Source organism: Labeo rohita, chromosome 18, assembly GCF_022985175.1.
Source record: "Labeo rohita strain BAU-BD-2019 chromosome 18, IGBB_LRoh.1.0, whole genome shotgun sequence".
Classification (NCBI taxonomy): Eukaryota; Metazoa; Chordata; class Actinopteri; order Cypriniformes; family Cyprinidae; genus Labeo; species Labeo rohita.
Window position 1 is genome coordinate 2,194,670 of NC_066886.1, and position 19,840 is coordinate 2,214,509.

At 34.9% G+C, this 19,840-nt stretch overlaps 1 protein-coding gene across 3 annotated transcripts in view; it reads right to left on the bottom strand.

Annotated features, from left to right (window-relative positions):
* Positions 1-19,840, bottom strand: part of LOC127180653 (protein unc-13 homolog C) — a 167,491-nt gene that overhangs the window by 124,316 nt on the left and 23,335 nt on the right. For all 3 annotated transcript variants that reach the window (XM_051134831.1, XM_051134832.1, XM_051134830.1), the window contains exons 7-9: positions 12,738-12,957; positions 8,950-9,177; positions 5,100-5,241 (exon numbers count right to left, since the gene is read on the bottom strand). In XM_051134831.1, the coding sequence (XP_050990788.1) occupies positions 5,100-5,241; positions 8,950-9,177; positions 12,738-12,957 (590 nt within the window). The remainder of the gene's footprint in view (positions 1-5,099; positions 5,242-8,949; positions 9,178-12,737; positions 12,958-19,840) is intronic.

The following is a 19,840-nucleotide window of genomic DNA, read 5'->3' on the forward strand; positions in this document are numbered from 1 at the left end:
TTTTTCATTTCTCATACCAGCGCAAGGTCGGCCGCTCACACACTGTACAACAGGAAAAGAGAGGGATCTCTTCTTTAGTATTCACTGTAGATGTGTGTGTGTGTGTCTTTCTCTGAACCGCTATTGCTCAGTTTCAGCTCAATATCCTTCAGTCCCAGTTTATTTTCCAGAGGTGTAAAAAACACATCCCAGGGGCCAATCACAGCTTTCAGAGGAGCTCATTTCAACCCACATGATGATTTAAAAAATGATTAAAATATATATTAACAAATATAATATACATATATAAATGATATATAATTTATAATATATATATATATATATATATATACAATATTGTATTTAATGTTGCAAAATATATTATATTAAAAAAATAATTATTTAATGGCTAATAATTATTTATTATTAGCCATTTATTAAAGCACTATATATACATATATATAGTTATTTATTAATTAATAAATATTAGAAAACATTTTTTAATATATAATTATTCATATTTCATGACAATTTATATTGTCTATTAATTCTATTTCATTAATTTATTTAATTTATTAATTTACAATTATTTTAAAAAATCAGTAAATTTGTAAATTAAGTATTAATGAAATATAATTATTTCTATAAAATCAATAAATATATATATATCAAATTTTACACCAATTATGGCATTTATTAAATTAATAAATAACTATATATATATATATATATATATATATATATATATTGAATCTAATTTATTAAAGCTAAATTATCCAGCAAAAATGCCCAATATTGCCTATTTTTACAGTATAATTTGATCTTGGACTGTATAAAGACTGTATAAGAATTAGCATAAGCAAACCTCAGTGTGTCCTCTTTCTTTCTGAATAAAATATGATCTTATTTTATATTTAGCAACTTACCAAGTAGTGGTGCTTTCGATCTAGTGAAGCATTTGTTCATATCTCTAAGGCTGATTATGAGCTCCAGTAACAGTGAATCTTGTTCTAGTTAGCATCAGTAAGTACGCTGCTGATTCTGAGTGTTGTTGGGTGGGATCCATTAGAGCTGTTTGATGGTTATTTCACCCAAACCACTCTTATGCAGTGTATGACAGTGTTAATGGGTGTTGATGGCTGCTGTGAGAGTGATGTGCTCTGAGTAATGCACGCCTTACTTCCTCCACTGATCTCATGCGCTTAAAGAGGAAGCTGTGCACTGATTCTACAGGCTATAGGCGCGCGTAGTGAATCGTGGCGTGACATGTCGAAATCTGACAGTCCTGGGGAGCTTGAGGACATGGCCTCTAAGCATTATGGGAAAGTTTATGATGATGCTTCTACAGGAAACCCTTCTAAAGGGTCTGGTCTGCCAACCTCGCGTTCACCCTTTCCTCCCCCTACTGCTTTCTGAACCAAACATTAAAAATCCCACGGGAGCCACCAACCCAGTAGAAGACGAGAAGATAAGATGAAAAATGAGCACTGAGGCTATTTAGAAAGAGAAAGTGAGAGAAATGGAAAGAGAAAAAGAGCAAGACGAAAATAATAGCGTCAAACCCCTTTAACTTTTTCCCCTTTTTTTTTTTTTTTTTTTTTTTTTAAATTGGAGCCACCAATATTGCCACTGTGTAGAAAGAGAGAGATCTGTGTGGTCTTAAGCATATAGAACAATCCATTAAAGATGAGAAACCCTCCTCCAAATGCAGAGGCTGGCATTTCTCTCAGGATTAAGATCGCAAACTCGGATTGAAATGGGAAATTAAAGTGGGCGACGAGGATTAGGGGTCGTATAAGACGTGCTGTAGCTCTAATCACTGTTTCTAATAATCCAGCAATCCTCCTCACAGCGACAACACATCTAAAGATCGCTCCGGCGCCGATATCTGCCGACGAGATTCAGCGCTTTAATATTCAAGGCACCGGCGGTGTTCTCTCATATGTAATACAGGCTGAAAGATTGGAGTTACTTTGTTTCGCTCGGTTCACTGCATTTGTTCTGTTTGCTCACCAGATGGTGTGAACGAGGGCTGGGCGGGATGACTGTAGTGCTGATATATAACAGTGTTATGCTATGTACCCATAAAGTAAAGCAAAAATACAGAGCAGGATGCATCCCAAACAAGTCAAAATAAGAAAGAACCTGGTATTAAATGGTGTAAAGCAAAGCAGAATAGTTACGTACAGTATTTGATCCAAAATAGAAATTAAATTTGATATATATACAATTGCAGTGATGTAAAACTACATTTTGTGTAAAAAATAGAAAAAACAATTAACTGAAGAACTGGAAATAACTATCCATCCATCTGTTCATCCATCCATCCTTCCATTCATATATTTACCCATCCATCCATCCATTCATTCATCTATCCATCCCTCTATCCATTTATCTATCCATCCATACATTCATACATCTATCCATCTATCCATCCATCCCTTCATCTATCCATTTTCCCTCCATCCATCCAACTATCCATATATCATTCATCTATCTAGCCATTCATCCATATATCCACCTATTTATCTATCCATATTTCGATCCATCCATCTATCCAACATCCATCCATCCATCCAATATCTATCCATCTATCCATCCATCCCTTCATCTATCCATTTTCCCTCCATCCATCCATCCATCCATCCAACTATCCATCCATCTATCTAGCCATTCATCCATATATCCACCCATTTATCTATCCATATTTCCATCCATCCATCTATCCAACATCCATCCATCCATCCAAATATCTATCCATCTATTCATCCATCCATCTATCCATCCAATATCTATCCATCCATCCATCCATCCATCCATCCATCCAATATCTATCCATCTATCCATCCAACCATCCTAATATCTATCCATCTATCTATCCATCCATCCAACCATCCATTTCCCTTCATCCATCTAACTATCCGTATATTCATCCATCTATCTAGCCATGCATACATAGTACCCATTTATCTATCTATATTTCCATCCATCCAACTATCTATCCATCCATCCATCCATCCCAAATATCTATCCATCTATCTACCCATCCATCCTAATATCTATCCATCTATCCATCCATCCAAATATCTATCCATCTATCCATATATCCTTATACCCACCCACCCATCTAGCCATCCTTCCATCCATCCATCCATATATCCATCCAGCCAACCATACAAACACCCATCTATCTATCCATGTATCCATCTCTTCATCCATCCATCTATCCGTTCACCCATTTATCATCCATCCATCCAGCCACCTATCTACCCATCCATGTATCCACCCATCCATCCATTTATCTGTCTCCCCATCCATCCATCCATCCATCCACCCATCCTTCCTTCCTTTCATCCATCCATCCATCATCCATCCTTACAACTATCCATCAAACTAGCCACCTATCTATCCATCCATGAATCCACCCATCCATCCATTTATCTGTCTCCCCATCCATCCATCCATCCATCCACCCATCCTTCCTTCCTTTCATCCATCCATCCATCCATCCATCCTTCCTTCCTTTCATCCATCCATCCATCCTTATAACTATCAATCCATCTAGCCACCTATCTACCCATCCATCCATTTATTCATTTATCCATCCATCCAGCCACCCACATATCTGTCCATCTTTCCATCCATCCATATATCCATCCAACCCTCTATGCATACTTCCATTCATCTATCCAACTGTCTATCCATTTATCCATATATCCATCCCTCCATCCATTCATGGGTGGACATATGGATAAATTCAAGCTCAGAAAACGAGATGGAATATAAAAGAGTTTTGATCACGCCGCTCTCCCTCTGAACACACAACAGGTCACCAACGACAGCAGTGTGTTGAATGAGTGCATCAATCTCAATGACGACCTCAACAAAACCTTAATGAAAAGTGCAACTAAAAATCTGAAACAACCTTCTGTCACCATAAACGCACAAGAAATAAAGTTCTGTCTGGACTGTACAACATTCCCACAGTCGAACGCTGGAGATCTCAGGCTTCTGATTTACTGGCTTTCTGCATCATGAGAAACATCAAATCCTAAAAAAGCTTTATGAATAGAGCAGTACAGTGAGTCCAGCCTCACTATAATGCAACATCCATGACAGCAGAAGCCTCAAGGATATACTATCAGGAATATGAAAAGAAATGGTCCCACGAGAGCATGACAAAGCCAACGGGAATACAAATGATTTCCATTACTCCTCATTTACGAGCTGAAGAGCCTTTTCAAATAGACCAAAAAGCTCTTTTGAGTATCAACCCAAAAAAAATATTCATACTCGTAATGGAGGGCCTCTACAGAAAATGTCAAATTAATGAAAGGCTACTTTGAATAATTCATATGCCATTTGAAAATTTGTTTGTGATTGAGTGGCAGAAATGTTGTGAAATGGAAACTGCGTCTCTGCCCTTTGAGTTCAACCTAATTTTAAAAAGCTTCACTGCATAAGAATGTCCAATAATCCCATAAAAAGGTTTTCATCCTCAATCGGAGCTCATGCAGAGAGCTGATATTGTAGAGCAGTGGATCTGGTGGGTCACGCCCTAAAAATGAGCCTCGGGTCTGTTCTGATGGATCGTGGGAAGCAAGGGAAAAACAATGCTGAATGCCAATATAAAAATGCAGCAGACCATATAATCATGCATAATTAAAATAGCTAAATTAATAGGCTTCAAGTTTCGAAAGGGAGGGGGAAAATCCCAAATCTTTTGTTGCTGACGTCAAAGGCTTTGCATCTAAATTCTGTGCAAAATTATCTGTAACTTGCTAAATGAGAGTCAAATTAGCTAACATAAAAATGGTCATGATAAACAGTTTGTGCTGAACACAAAATGAATTAAATTGTTGGCAGCAGCGATTAGAATAATTAAATTATTCAGTGGAATTTATTTATTTATTCTTCTTTTATAATAATGGCTGGTTTTATGAATAGCATTGTTTACTTTTGTATAATAAAACCAGTACTGTGTTGATTGCACTGCACTAGATTCCCATTGTAAAATCTGGGTCCTGAAGCACAAAACATTGAAAACCACTGATCTACAGAAACTTGGATATTAGATGTTAGACATATGTGATTAGACATGTGATTTCTGCAAGACTCACAAGAAGAACTTCTCTTCCCAGACCGGGTTGAGATTGCCGAAAACGGTTTTGGTCCTGCGTTTGGTCTTTCCGACTTGCACTGTGACGTAGGGGTCGCTGGAGCCCGTCTTGTCTTTGGCTTGCAAACCTTGTGCACACACAACTAGAGAAGAAACAGAAAAACAATGTTTTGTGAATTGTGCATTCATTAAGCAAGCAAAAAACATCTGCATGGGAGATAAAATGCTTTCGTCTGAAGAATTGCACATTTAGAAACTTGTTTTAGTATGCAATGCAATATAAAGAGCAGTGAACAATGTAAAACTGCTGTCCGTTGGTGCTACTAACTATTAGAACAATGAGAAATAACTAAAGAAAAGAGAAACTAACTGCAATAAATGAGGCTTCTAAACGCATTATACTGCTGTTGGTAATGCAGGCAATGTACTAAACATTTTTTCAAGTTTGCAATGTAATTTCTCTTTATTTGGACGTTATTACACAAATAAGACATGACTTCAAAACTGAATGTTTAGATATTTTAGTTTTATACATCTGCAGTTTTCAGGTGAAATTTTAAGCACAATAAAAGCAAAACAAAACAAAACAAAAAACTCTGGTGCCTAGAGCAGGGTTACAATAGTTGTCTAAAATTAAAACCTTTAAAAGATACATTACAAATAACTGGAGAGAATAAACAAAATTCCTTGCCTAGGAAACATTTCTCATTTTCATTTCATTTAACTTGATGTACTACAATAACAAAAACTAAAACAACAAATATTTAAACATATACATATATATATATATATATATATACATATACACACATACATAGACATATTAAAAAAATAATAATAATAAAAAAAAAAATCACTAAATCACTATCACTAAAAAAAAATAGTATCTCAATAATACTAAAATAACACTGCCTCAGGAAAGTTGTAGATAAACCAATTTTATTGTAGTACAAGAAATACTTTTGTCAAGAAAACTATTTTTTTATTTGTTTATTTATGAATAATTCAATACATTTTGAATCAATCTCACCCTAGTTTTGTAGTGTTTTCTTGTATTAAGCACAAAGCACAGTAGATTTGGTTACATTTAATTTGATTAATAAATAAATAAACTACATTTAATTTAAGAAATTGTATAGAAAATTGAGTAAATTAAATATAGTACATTTAATTCAAGTAGATTGCCTGAAAACGTGTCCTAATATCTCATGCATTTTGCCTCAAAAATACATTTATCATGTTTTGAGGGTGTTTCGATATTTAAGTTTTGTAAATCTGCAGTTTTCAGGTGAAATTTTAAGTTGCAAAGCACAATAAAAACAAAACAAAACAAAACAAAAAACCCTGGTGCCTAGAGCAGGGTTATAACAGTTAACTAAAATTAAAACCTTTAAAAGACACATAAAAAAAATAACTGAAGAGATTAAACAAATAAGTAAATAAATAACCATTAACTGAAATAAAATGTAAAAATTCTACTTATTTTATTTCAGTCAGTTGCCTAGGAAATATTTCTCATTTTTATTTAATTTAACTTTATGTTCCAAAATAACTAAAACTGAAGTAACAAAAATTTATAGACATATTAAAAAAATAAATAAATAAATCAAAAATATAAAAATAAAAATAGCTCAAAATATCAATAAAAAACTATAATAGTATCTCAATAATACTACAATAACACTGCCTCAGAGAAGTTGTAGATAAACTAATTTTATAGTAGTACAAGAAATACTTTTTTCAAGAAAATAATGTCACTTGCTGTTTCTTTTTATTTATATGTGAAATTCACTAGCAATTTCAGAGTGAAAACTGTTCCAACACCATTTTTCTTCAGAGTAGGACCACAATCCATCCTTGAACATCAGTCATGTCCAGTGTGTATGTGTGTGTACGTACAGGACCCTTAATAACCAAAACGTCAATTCAGAACAGACGAATGTGCAATAATACAACATAAAAGCAGTGTGTAGCCTGAGTGTGGCACTGAACTCAGTCAATGGGGATGCCATCCGTCACAGAGCCAATAGTAGTTCACAGGAAGCTCTCGCCTCATTAATTATGAATGAGCAGGGTGCTAAATTATTCAGGGAACATATATCCTTGGGCTTGGAGACAGACAGAGATTGGTGCAATGTCACCGGGCCGGTTGAAGAGGGTAATATAGTCCGAATAGTTTCGCTGGAATGAAAAGAATGGCGTCTCCGAGTGTTTGTGTGTGTTTCCAGAAGCACGTTCACACATTTGTGTCACGTCAATGTGTCTCACAACAACAACAATGTATCTCTGTACAGCCAAAAACATGATAAACATGTAATTGCAATTACTTATGGCAGAAATAATAAACACGACACAAATAGATACTAAGAAAACTTTTTTGCATTGTGCATATTCCAGTCAGACTAAATCAGAATTCACATAGGCTGGTGTTCATGAAGACCTTGATAAATAAATCAGTGTATGAATACTTTCCAAAACAGGAGATTCGATCGCACGCCAGGATAAATTAAAGCAGAGAGCTGTTTTTCTCTCTGTGTTCTATTGACACTCTGGCAGCGTTGCAAGCTTGGCAATAATTCACAGCCTCTGTTGACCCTCAAAGTCAGGTGAAGGAGCATCACTGATATGGACACACACACAGAAGTAAACTTTTTACCTGGCAGACAGCTGAACTAATACAATGGCTTCTGCGAGAGAAAATATGACTGAAACAAAGCAAATGTGCGGACGTGCGTCTGCAGATGGACAGAAACGAATCTTTATGACTCAGAGAAACGGCTGCGACGGCCTACGTTTCTGTCCACAGCAGATGGTTGCTGTCGTCTGGCGGTTTGAGCTGTCAGAAAACAAGCAAAACTCTCGGCACATTTCCCAAACTAAACCGAACAGCATTTCCTCGCTGTAGGGTCTGTTCCAGTCACAGACAGACATTAAGACTCAATCTCATGAAACTTGTCAAGTTTCAAATATTGTCAAATATTTGTCAAATATTACATTAAAGTAATAGAATGCTAATTGTATAATAATAATTATAATAAATTATTCAAATAAAAATGAAAACAAAAAATTAATAATAGACACAATAACTTTATAATAATAATAATAAATTATTATAATAATAATACTTGAAATTAAATTTTTCAAGAACATGCTTAGACCATATTTAATTCCAAAAATAATACAAAATAAATGTATTTAATTATATAATTTTTATTTAAAAAAAAGTACAGCAAATATAATTATATTAAACAACAATCTAACAATAATTAAATATTCATATTAATCTATAAATTATTAATGATTTTAGAATTTTTCAAATAATGCAAACACAAAACACAAATAAAACATTTAATATAATGAATGAATAAATAAATCCAAATTTAATATAAAATACAAAACTGTTTACTGTTTCTGTTAATTTTACCATAATAATGATTTTATCATTTATACTTGATAATTATGCACTCTCAGGAAATCAGTTCTGTTGCTGGGGCGGTACCCTAAGGTACAAAAGTGAAAAGGTACATTTTAGTACTTTGAAAGTACATATTGGTACCTTAAAAGTACATATTAGTACTTTAAAAGTACATATTTGTACCTTTTCACTTTGTACCTTAGGGTACCGCCCCAGCGACCGAACTGTACCTTTTATTCTGAGTGTGTATACAATTTTTTACATTTATAATAATAATACCTTTGTGTAAAATATTACAGAAATCTAGCCTACTTTTACATAACATTAACATTTACATGCATTGTGACATTATCATTAAGCAAATTCTCATTTTGTTTTTTAGTGTGAAATATGACCATGTTCTTGATAGGTGATGTGAGATTCACTCATTACTCACCTGTGATGGTGATTTTGGCAGACCACTTTGAAGTCCCCTCCAGCACAGCCTGTTTGGCCGTCTTTAGGTGAGTGTTGAAATCTTCCTTCGAGAGCTGAAACATTTCCTGGATCACCTCGAACACCTCGGGCCGGTTCTTCTCCCTGATTTTCATCCGTTCTTTCATGGCCATGATGATGTTTTGGGTTTTGTCTTCGGCTCCATGTTTCGAGCTCTTCTCTACAGCACCTGTAGAGTGATTCACATGTGTTCTTACATTATCACTGCTGGTATGAGCTGCAATTCCAATCTGCAAAATGTTCACCCTAAGCAGTACAAAAGATATAGAAAAATGCATAAGTCATAGTACATAAAAAAAATTCTGAACTCCAAGACAGTGCCTATACATACTGTATGCATATGCAATTTTGAGTTGAAATAAGCTGCAGGAAATCACTGACACCTTTTATTCGTTTTCACACAAATTATGATTATAGGATCAGATTATTAATTAATTTTTGTGTGTTTCCTTGTATAATACTATGTTATGACCTCAACACATTTTTCAACATAGAGCATGATTTGTAAACTATCACATTTTGATGTTTGCATCACATAACTAGCTCCATATGTATGGCTTTTCTGATGTGGTAAACTTGCTCAGTAGCGCACCCGGTATAGAATTGCACTGGCAATGTGGAGCGCTCGAATCTCATAAAACACAATAAAAGAGCTCAAATGCTTATAGAAGCAAGCTAAAATGGCATGTTTGCTTCAACAATGCATTTTTATCTCACATTTGCTTTTGTTAACTCTACTTTTTTTAGGTTTACCTTAAGTACAATGGGATACGTACAACAACTAACATAACAAAATGAGATTTCAGATTCACATTCATCTTTTTAACTTGCATTAAATTGCATATTTTGTAAGTTTTGAGAGATATATGTGAGAATTTTCTTGTGTTTATTGTTTTTATTTGTCTTAACAGCTAGTAATGAAGCTTAAAATCAAAAAGGTAACACAGTAAACATTCATTTTATGTAAGAGGCTCTTGGGAATGCACATAAATATTATGTTTATGTGCATTCCCAAGAGCCTCTTACATGAAATGAATGCTTACTGTGTTCAGGTTAATGCCGAAGTAGCTATTTTGTACTATTTGTACTATTGACGGCTATTTGTAAGTCAATGTGTCATGCAAAAAAAAAAGGATTTATTTAAATTATTGTCTCACATATGTGAACTTGGACCACAAAACCAGTCATAAAGGTCATTTTTTTAAAATTAAGATTTATACATCATCTGAAAGCCTAATAAATACGCTAAATTCCATTGCTTTCTGGTTTGTTAGGATAGGACAATATTTGGTCGAGATACAACTATTGGAAATCTATCTGGAATCTGAGGGTGCAAAAAAAAGAAAATATTGAGAAAATCTCCTTTAAAGTTGTTCAAATGAAGTTCTTAGCAATGCATATTACTAATCAAAAATTAAGTTCTGATATATTTACGCTAGGACATTTACAAAATATCTTCACTGAACATAATATTTACTTAATATCCTAATGATTTTTGGCATCAAAGAAAAATCGATAATTTTGACCCATATAATGTATTTTTGGCTCTTGCTATAAATATACCCGTGCTACTTATGACTGGTTTTGTGGTCCAGGGTCACATATAGTCTATAGTCTCAAGTATTATTTCTAAGTGAAAAGCAAAAAAGAACTTAACCATATTGACTGCAGTTCACTTAACGGCCACCGGTGTCGCTCTACATAGTGCCTTTAAGACCTAATAGCCATTTAAACTAGTTGATTTTGAAGTATATGCAGTATTGCACATCTCAAGATGATTAAGTGGAGCACAGATGACTCACTGCCGCTTGAAAAATGTATCTCTGCACCCTATTAAAATGAATCATTCATTTAGAGGAGCATCATAAATACCTTACGAAAGCTTTATAAGAGTGTTCAAGAGGTGCATGATGCGAAGAATAAAACAGCATGACTAAGAGAGACCGTTTACTGGTGTCTCGCCCCAAATGTGACCTGAAAACGACGGAGGTCTTTCCTTTCACAAACCATACAAGCCAAACCAAACGTACATTTAAACACACTCGCACACACACACACTAAATATGATGGGTTTGATGGCTCGTTTAATAAATCTCTCTCTGTACAGGCCCATTTGTGTCTTTGGCAGACGGCCACGTCTGTGAGGTTTACTAGGGAACTCCATCACATATATCTCAGCCGCAGACTGACTTTAGCGCTCGTCTGAGAGCGCTGCGCCGCACACTTGAGTCTTACCGTTATTCCGTTAGTGCCGAAGTGTTTAAATGGCAGAACAGAGAAACAATAAAACAAACAGCTGCCGAAAGCAAACCGTCAGAGCTGAGAGCTGCCATGCGATGTGACAGACAGACAAAGGCATTTCAAAATGATGAACACTGCTTATGGGCTTTCAGCGTGATAAACCAGACTTACATTTTCTGAAGAAAAATGAGTGTTCGCCCATGCAAACTCTCTGTTATAATGATAAAGTGCAGCTGTGGAGTGTTTTTCAGTCTCTGCAGCTTTTCACAATTCAGCGATTGTGGAACACGACACAAAATCAACGAAATGTCACTTTTTTTTTGCATAATTCATGCAAAATTCCCTATAACTGCTAAATTATTAAAAAAATAGATATTGTCATGGTAGTCTGATGTCTAATCTGTCCTTTATGTTAACCCAACAACAAAAGACAAAGAGAAAAATCCCTCTGAATAACTGAATAACTTCAGTAGCTTTAATAAGGATCAGTATATTTAATTAATACAATTAAGTGTTTTATTTTGTATTTAATTATTTTATTTCTGCAAGTATTTTGTATGGTAGCCTGTTTCCGCCACAGAATAAGAAATAAAATAGGTAAAAGCAACTTTTTATTTCACAATTTCAACATTTTTGCTCGCCATGCTCACAATTTATGCAAAATTTTCTCGAGACTTTCTCACAGTTCTGACTTTTTTTTTCTGAATTCTGAGTTTACAACTTGCAATTTTCCATGGAATAAAGCAATAAAAAAGGTTAATGCAACTTTTTATCTCACAATTTGAACTTTCTGGCTCACCATTCCCACAATTTATGTCTTACAAATGCAAGATGTAAACTCAGAATTTTGACTTTCTCACATTTCCGACTTTTTTTCTGAATTCTGCGTTCACAACTTGCCATTTTCTATTGAATAAAACAATAAAAAAAGGTAAATGCAACTTTTTATCTCCCAATTAGAACTTATTTGCTCGCCATTTTTTATTTTTTCTCAGAATTGGGAGTTTTTAACTTGCAATTCTGCATTTATATCTTGCAATTCTGTGTTTATGTCTCAGAGATTATCTGAGTAAAAAAGGTAATTGAACATTTTTATATCACACTTTTTTGTGCAATTCTGTGGAAAAAAAAATCTGAATTGTGAGATATAAACAGAACTGCAAGAAAAAAAGTCTGAATTGTGAGCTAAAAAGTTCTCTGTCATGTATGACTATTGTACATCTAGTGTCACACTGTACATAAAATGGTAATTGTGGTATCTTAATTATAAAAATAACATCATATATTTTTCACAAATTTATGGATATTACAGCCACAAAATCTGGCTGCAAAAATCCACTTTAATGCAAAAGTAATGGCGATCCTTGACTGTGTTTTTAACAGTGACTAAAAGACCAAATGCAATCCCTAAAGACAGATTTGACCTTCTCCATCTTGCTAATATAAACAGCACTGAGCTCAGGTAAAGAGGGCTAAATGTAGACTCACGTTGCAGACAGTCTGCGTTCAGGAGGTCCTGGCATTTCTCGTGGCATTTGACCCCGCATTCGGTGCAGCGCATTCCCTGCCGGGCAATGCCCCACAGCAGACCCTCACACTCGTGACAGTAGGTGGGTGCCGTGGCCGTCCACACCTCGAAATTATGGGGCGTTGTGGAGGAGATGGGATAGATCAGCGCTTGCAGGGTCTTTCTGAGCACATGCAGTTTCTGTGAAAAAGAGAGAGAATTTACAGCAAGTAGGCACGAAGATGCACAATCAATGATTTCCTCAAATCGATGAAGGTCTTAGAAGAAAAATGAGCGTTTGCAGTGATCACAGCACTCGATATGCATGCTACTGCTGTGAATAAATGTGGTTTAAAAAACAGAAATCGATATTATTGCAGTTTCAGGATAACCTGTGCTCATCAGAGAAACTACCAAGAAAAATACTGCAACTTCGTTAAAGAAAAGCATCAAAAATATGACATCTTGATATTTTGGAGACTCATTAGATATTTCTATAAATATCTATGTATTTGCTATGAAACAGTTTGAAGTGACAGCTTTATTAATTATTACTGAGATACTATTATATTTGTATACATACTATTGTCCTACTGTTCTTTATTAGTATTTTCATTTTGGTTTAGTTAGTAGTTTTGTTGCATTTTTTTTTTAAATTTTATTATTATTTTTTTATATGTCTATACAGTTTTTATTTTGTTATTTTAGTAAATCAAGTTGAATGAAATTGAATGAAAATTTAAAGTGTGTTTTTTACATTTAAATTTATTTGAGTTAATGTTTATTTTATTTTAATCAACAAAAATATTTGTTTTGTTGAAAATATTATTATTATTATAAGCAATATTACATGTAATCAAAGCATAATTTCCACACTGTTTGTAAGACAAAAAGGAATGTTTTAAGCATTAATATTTAAAATGTTATCAATATTTAATATTGAATATTTTGCATGCATTAGTCATGGAGCTAAAAAAAGACATTTAATCTTCTGAGATACATTTCCAAATCAGATTTATCTACATGCTCTGTAGTCCAAGATCTCCACTCATTACTAAATACTTCTAAAAGCACAGATGCCTCGGTCAGCTGGTGTTCAGAAGAGTCATAATATTGTGTCTTTTTTTTTTTTTTTTTAAAGATATCATGCTGACATTAATTTCACTAATTATAGCACACATGTGAATCCCACACAGTGTTTTCAATCTGTCCATATTAAGACTAACAGGGTGAATCTCACAAAACCAAAACTGCAAAGAACATGTACGGTGTGCCTCATTTCACCTCAAAATGAAAAGAAAAGATTTAAAGCATATTAATTCTTTGCAGTAGTTCAAATTAAATATTATATTTTGGGTGTTTTTAACACTACAGTAATGAAAGTGGTGGAGAAAAATGTGCCGCTTAATTGTCATGAAAATATTACAATTGCAAAAAAAGTAATGGTCCATAAAATAAGCTTCATTTTCTGTGAACAAGATATTATTCCTTCTTTATTTCTTTCTTTTGATTTTGAAGTCATGCTGTTGACAGGTTTTGTGGGATTCACTTTATTTGTTGTGAATGGTTTGCTTTCACAGGCAAAAGCGGTGGAGAGAATCTGACGGCATCTTCTGTATCCTTATGAAAGAGCAGAATTAATGTGCACATAAATCTGTCCTTTTACAGTTGGATAAGACAAAGAGCGAGGGAGAGTGAAAGAGAGGTGGGCCGGTGATGTACAGTGCTCTAAAACTATGTTTTTTCTCCTTTCCCATGATGCACTTTTGCTGAGACGCGTTCTGCTCTCCGCCCACAGAGTCATTACGTTAAGAGCTGCCGAGATTTCAGCGTCCAAATGGCTAATAATGAAATAAAGCAAACTAAAAGTACTGCTGAGTGAAAATTCAGGCTAATTAGGCAAAGTAGTCCTAAAAATAGTGTAGGGAGAAAATTCTTTCACTGATCTCTGAGGGGAAATTATAAAACAGCAACAGCATCAATACAAGGTGGAAAAAAAACTGACAATGCACAAATGAAACAGCGCTGAATGATTAATGGTGGTTGTCTTAGTTATGTGAAACACTTACAATCAAACAGGTTGGTTTTTCTGATTTTTTGTTAGATGAGTTTGTTTCTTCATCAGATTTGGAGAAATTATATGATATAATTAGATGCATTACATCACTTGCTCACCAATGAAGTGAATGGGTGCCGTCAAAACAAGAGTCCAAACAGCTGATAAAAACATCACAGAAATTCACAAGTAATCAACACCACTCCAGTCCATCATTTAAGGTCTTGTGAAGCCAAAATCTCCATTTGGAAGAATTTTGAAAAGTTTTCTGGCTAAAATACGAGTCCTTTATCCATAATAGTGCTTCACATGGCCAGAATCAGGGGAGAAATCTACACAGATCAATCACCTTTTACAAGCCAAAACAGTCCAAAACAGCTCTAAACAAATATGTGGGTAGATTTTAATGTGAGACGACAACAGGAGATGGACTTTTTTCACTGGAGGAAGCATTTTAATAGATTATGCACTCATATTTTAGCCAGAAGCAAGTTAAAAACATCCTAATGATGGATTTGTTTCTTACAAACATGCAGCTTTTGGCTTTTCCAGATGTTTACTGATAGATTGGAGATTACTTGTGTATTATTGTGATGTTTTTATCAGCTGTTTGGACTGTCATTCTGACGGCACCCATTCACATCCATTGGTGAGCAAGTGATGAAAAGCTACATTTCTCCAAATCTGATGAAGAAACAAACTCATCTACAAATTTTCATTTTTGGCTAAACTAGTCCTTTATCTCAGATATGTCCAAAAAGATTTGATTACATTTGTCATATCTACATCGTAACGCCCTGATCATTGTTGGCCGTCATATGCTCGACTTCTGCCTGACAGACGGCAGTAACGTTACGCAAACGAGGAGGGATTAACAGCTGGCAAAAACGGAAAAGGACTTTCCAATTTAATCTAGCGACTCCGGAGCAACCGGATGAGTTATCCTCAGAATTAAACACTGGGCTATCAGCCAGAGAGAGAGGGAATATTCATGGAGCAATCGCTCGCGCTGAACAAAAGCGGTCAGCAGTGTCACAAACTCCAGCACAAATGAGAGACGGAGGAATTAAACCATCTGTCAAACACACAGCCGCTGACCCACACACTTCACAGCAGATCGTTCAGCCCCAAAACGACAATACTCATCCTCATGCCTTTCTAAACCCTTTCTTTTGCGTTCAATAGAAAGAAAAACTACAGCATACGAGTTTGGAACGACCTGAAGGTGAATACATAACAATAAGATTTTCAGTTTTGGATGAACTAAGACTTTAACTGTTAAAAAATCATCTCTCTCTTTATTTCTCTGCTCGTCCTTTGAAAAACACCAGCCAATTAAATGTTTGGAAGCGTCCTCCATGCCTGGAGCTCTCAGCTTCCAGACCCACCGCGGAGATATCTTTGGTTGGGATGTGTTTCTGTGCTGGAGGCCACGGCAGGTGCAGTAAATGCTGTGATGCCAGACGATTATGTGTCTGAAAACCTGCTGACTGCATCTATATGGATCATGAGCACTACTGTTCAAAAGTCTGAGGGTTTCTTTAAAAGAAAGTAATACTTTTGTTCAGCAAGGATGCATTAAATTGATCAAAACTGACAGTGAGGTCAACAGTGAGGTTTGAACTTTCTATTCATTAAATTCTCAACTTTATTGGTTTCCACAAAGACATAAAGCAGCATAACTGTTTTGAATATTGATAATAATCAGAAATGTTTCTTGAGAAGCAAATCAGCATATTAGAATGAATTCTGAAGGATCATGTGACACTAAAGACGAGTAATAACGCTGAAAATTCAGCTTTGATCACAGAAATATATTACAACTTACAATATTTTTAAACAGAAAACTGTATTTTAAAAGATAATAATATTTCATATTTTTACAGTATTTTTGATCATATAAATGCAGCTCGGGTGAGCATAAACTTTCAAAAACATTAAAAACTGCCCGACTCCAAACATTCAAAAAACTGCTTGTTAAGATAGATATTATTATTGCAAAGCAGCAGAAGAACTTCTATTTATAAGCATACAAGTGCATGTGTAGATTTAAGAAATTACGATAATAGCAAATCTAAACGTTACCGACTGACCTCTTGACTTGCAAAGCTGCATGGTTTGCAATATATTGCTAGCACATAGTATAGTTTAATATTTCAGCTTGTTATGACTTATTGTTTACAATTAATTATTTATGAAAAACCCAAGCCCTACAGTTTGATATATCCTGTTGCAAAGAGCAATGCAAAGAGGCCGTGTACATAAAAGATACAGCAGCAAAAACCGTCCCGTCTTTTAATAAGAGTCAAAGAGAATAAAGAATGCTGGTCATGTAATACTAAATTATGAATGTTTCTGGCACAGAAAACCTTGACTAACATTATCTCGGGAGGTGTTTCGCTGAATAATGTCACGGAGCGAATCCAAACACCCTCTGTTGATTTTTCTCCCACTTGCTGTGAGTGTTGAGGACAGATATACTGATACAACAGTTTCTGTCCTTGTTTTCCGGTGTCTTTTTAAGCATATGGGCGCACGGGCTGTTTTCGGCACGCTTTTCTCCGAGGGATTGCGTCTCTTCTGTAATTTCTCCCTCAGCCCCCTCACTTTGTTTCTTTCTCTCCCTCGTATTTTACTTTCTTTCACTCTCTCGCTGGCATGTTTAATGCATTTAAAAACCCTTAGACATCTGTTCGGCCTACTTAGAAATCTGCCGACCGGCTCTCTATATCTGACCTTCCTCCTTTTTAAGTCTAAGACCCGTCAAAGGCTGTTTAGAAACAGGTGCGTCTAAAAGAGTGATGGCGCTGCTGCTATTCTCCAGAGAACTGCTAGTGTTGGATTAAGGTCGACTGGACCGGCCTACTGGAGCCCGACTCTGACCTGTCTATTTATCACTTGCTAACGCTGCCTTCAACTCATGCCGCAATGATTGCACTGTATAACAGGATGAGCAAAACTTAACATTACTGCAATGCTGTAAGTCCAGTGGGAATCACTAGATTTCCTCCAAACTTGATGGAGTGAAATTCAAGGTTGAAAAATCAAGGCTGAATCTAGTCAAAGCCACAGTTTTGGCTGGATCTGGTAAAATGTGCATGGTTAATGCAATAAAATCACTGCAACTGATCATTGTGGTTTCAACTATTTTCCTGAAAACTCTACAACATCTATGTATGTACTGTGTGCATCTCTTAAAGAAACAGTTCACCCCAAAACAACAATTCTGTGATTTGCTCACCCTCAAGTTGCTTAAAATCTGAAAACCCTATTTTTGTCCATAGAGTTAATGTTAAGGGGTCCAAAACAGCAAAGGACCCCATTAACTTTCATTGTAAGTATGGAAAGTCAAAAAGGTTTTAAAAGACATGAGGTGAGAAAACGAGTCATTTTTGGTAGACTATTCATTTAGGCTTTTTAGAAAATATGACTTATTCAGCTTTTGTTATGAGGCAACAGGTTTGTGTGACTAAACTACATTTCCCATCATTCTCTGCAGCAGGACAATAATTATAAAGTGCATTTATCAGCAGCCTTAGATCTGTGTGTTTTTCCCATGTATTTTTCCCATAGGGATTTTAAAAAGTCTTTGTTTAATGCTTATGACATCAAAAAGCTACAAAGTGTGAATCACAAAATTACAAAAGTACAAAATATATATTTAAAAAAAGACAAAAGTACAAGATATTGTACTTAACGGCTTTAATGAGGGAAAGAACTACAATCCCAATAAGCCTTGCAAATGATATAATGAAATTAAATATGACTGAGAAATATAAAACTGTTGTTTTAAAGATATACATATTTTATGTGTATTACAAAATATGTATATGTATTTATATATACGTGCTTGGTTGTTTTGACTCTCTAATTGATTCAGATTTCTTTGCAGAATCATGGGTAATGTAGTTTTTCACCAAGATTCCTACTGTTAAATCTGATTATTTTAAAAATAAGTTGAAATAAGGCAGGCTGACATCTTTAACACAAGCATTTACCAATGATTTACAGCCTCATAGCTCACAGTCAGCTCACAGTTTATAAGTTATTGTTAAAAATCATTTCTCTGTGGAAAAAATGAATGGGATCTTTACTTCTGGAGCCTGACTGTTGCGCTCTATTATAACATAAACAGATACATAATCAATTACACACCTAATGCACATCTAGGTAATTTTGTTGTCAAAAAAAAAAAAAAGCTTTCTTTCATTTTTGGAAAATTACCCAGCACGTCCATTTTTTGCCTGAACGCACATCACGTTATAATTAAAACTCTCCAAACACATTCCCAGGCTGAATTTGAAGACGGGGTTATTCTTCAGCTCAGGTAAACTCTTGCATCTCGCTGTCACAACAGAGAACTAAACATCACATCACACCGTGTCATTCTGGGCCGTTTATTCGGCGGATCAATTAATGGGAGGGAAGAAGCCCTGGAAAAAAAGAAGAGTAATTCTTTTTCTATTGATTAAGACGTTGTTTCCTCTCTCAGGGTTTTGGCCCCTCCGTCGAATCAAAGTACAAGAATACAATTCAAACGAGAATTATCGATCCACGCCCAAATAATCAGAAAGCATCTTAATGCGGATACAGCAGGATCACTCGCTTCAAAGCTGACAAATGCTGTTCTTTTTTAAACTTTCTATTCATCAAAGAAGTCTGAAATAAATTTATAAAATCATTAACGTTTCATGAGCAGCAGATCGGCATATTTGCTACTCTAACTGACAGTGAAGACTGGAGTAATGATGCTGAAAATTCAGCATCGCATCACAGGAATAAATTACATTTTACAATACATTCACATAGCAAGATATTATTTCAATATGTAATATTTTTTTTTACATTTTTACTGTATTTTTGATCAAATAAACGCAGTCATGCTGAGCAGTAGAAATTTTCAAAATCATTTTAAAATCATGCAGAGCCTAAACTTTTGACCAGTAGTTTAAAACAGGACTCACTTACAGCATCACAGAAAATAATTTCACTCATATCAATATTTCATGTCCATTTATTTATTCACTT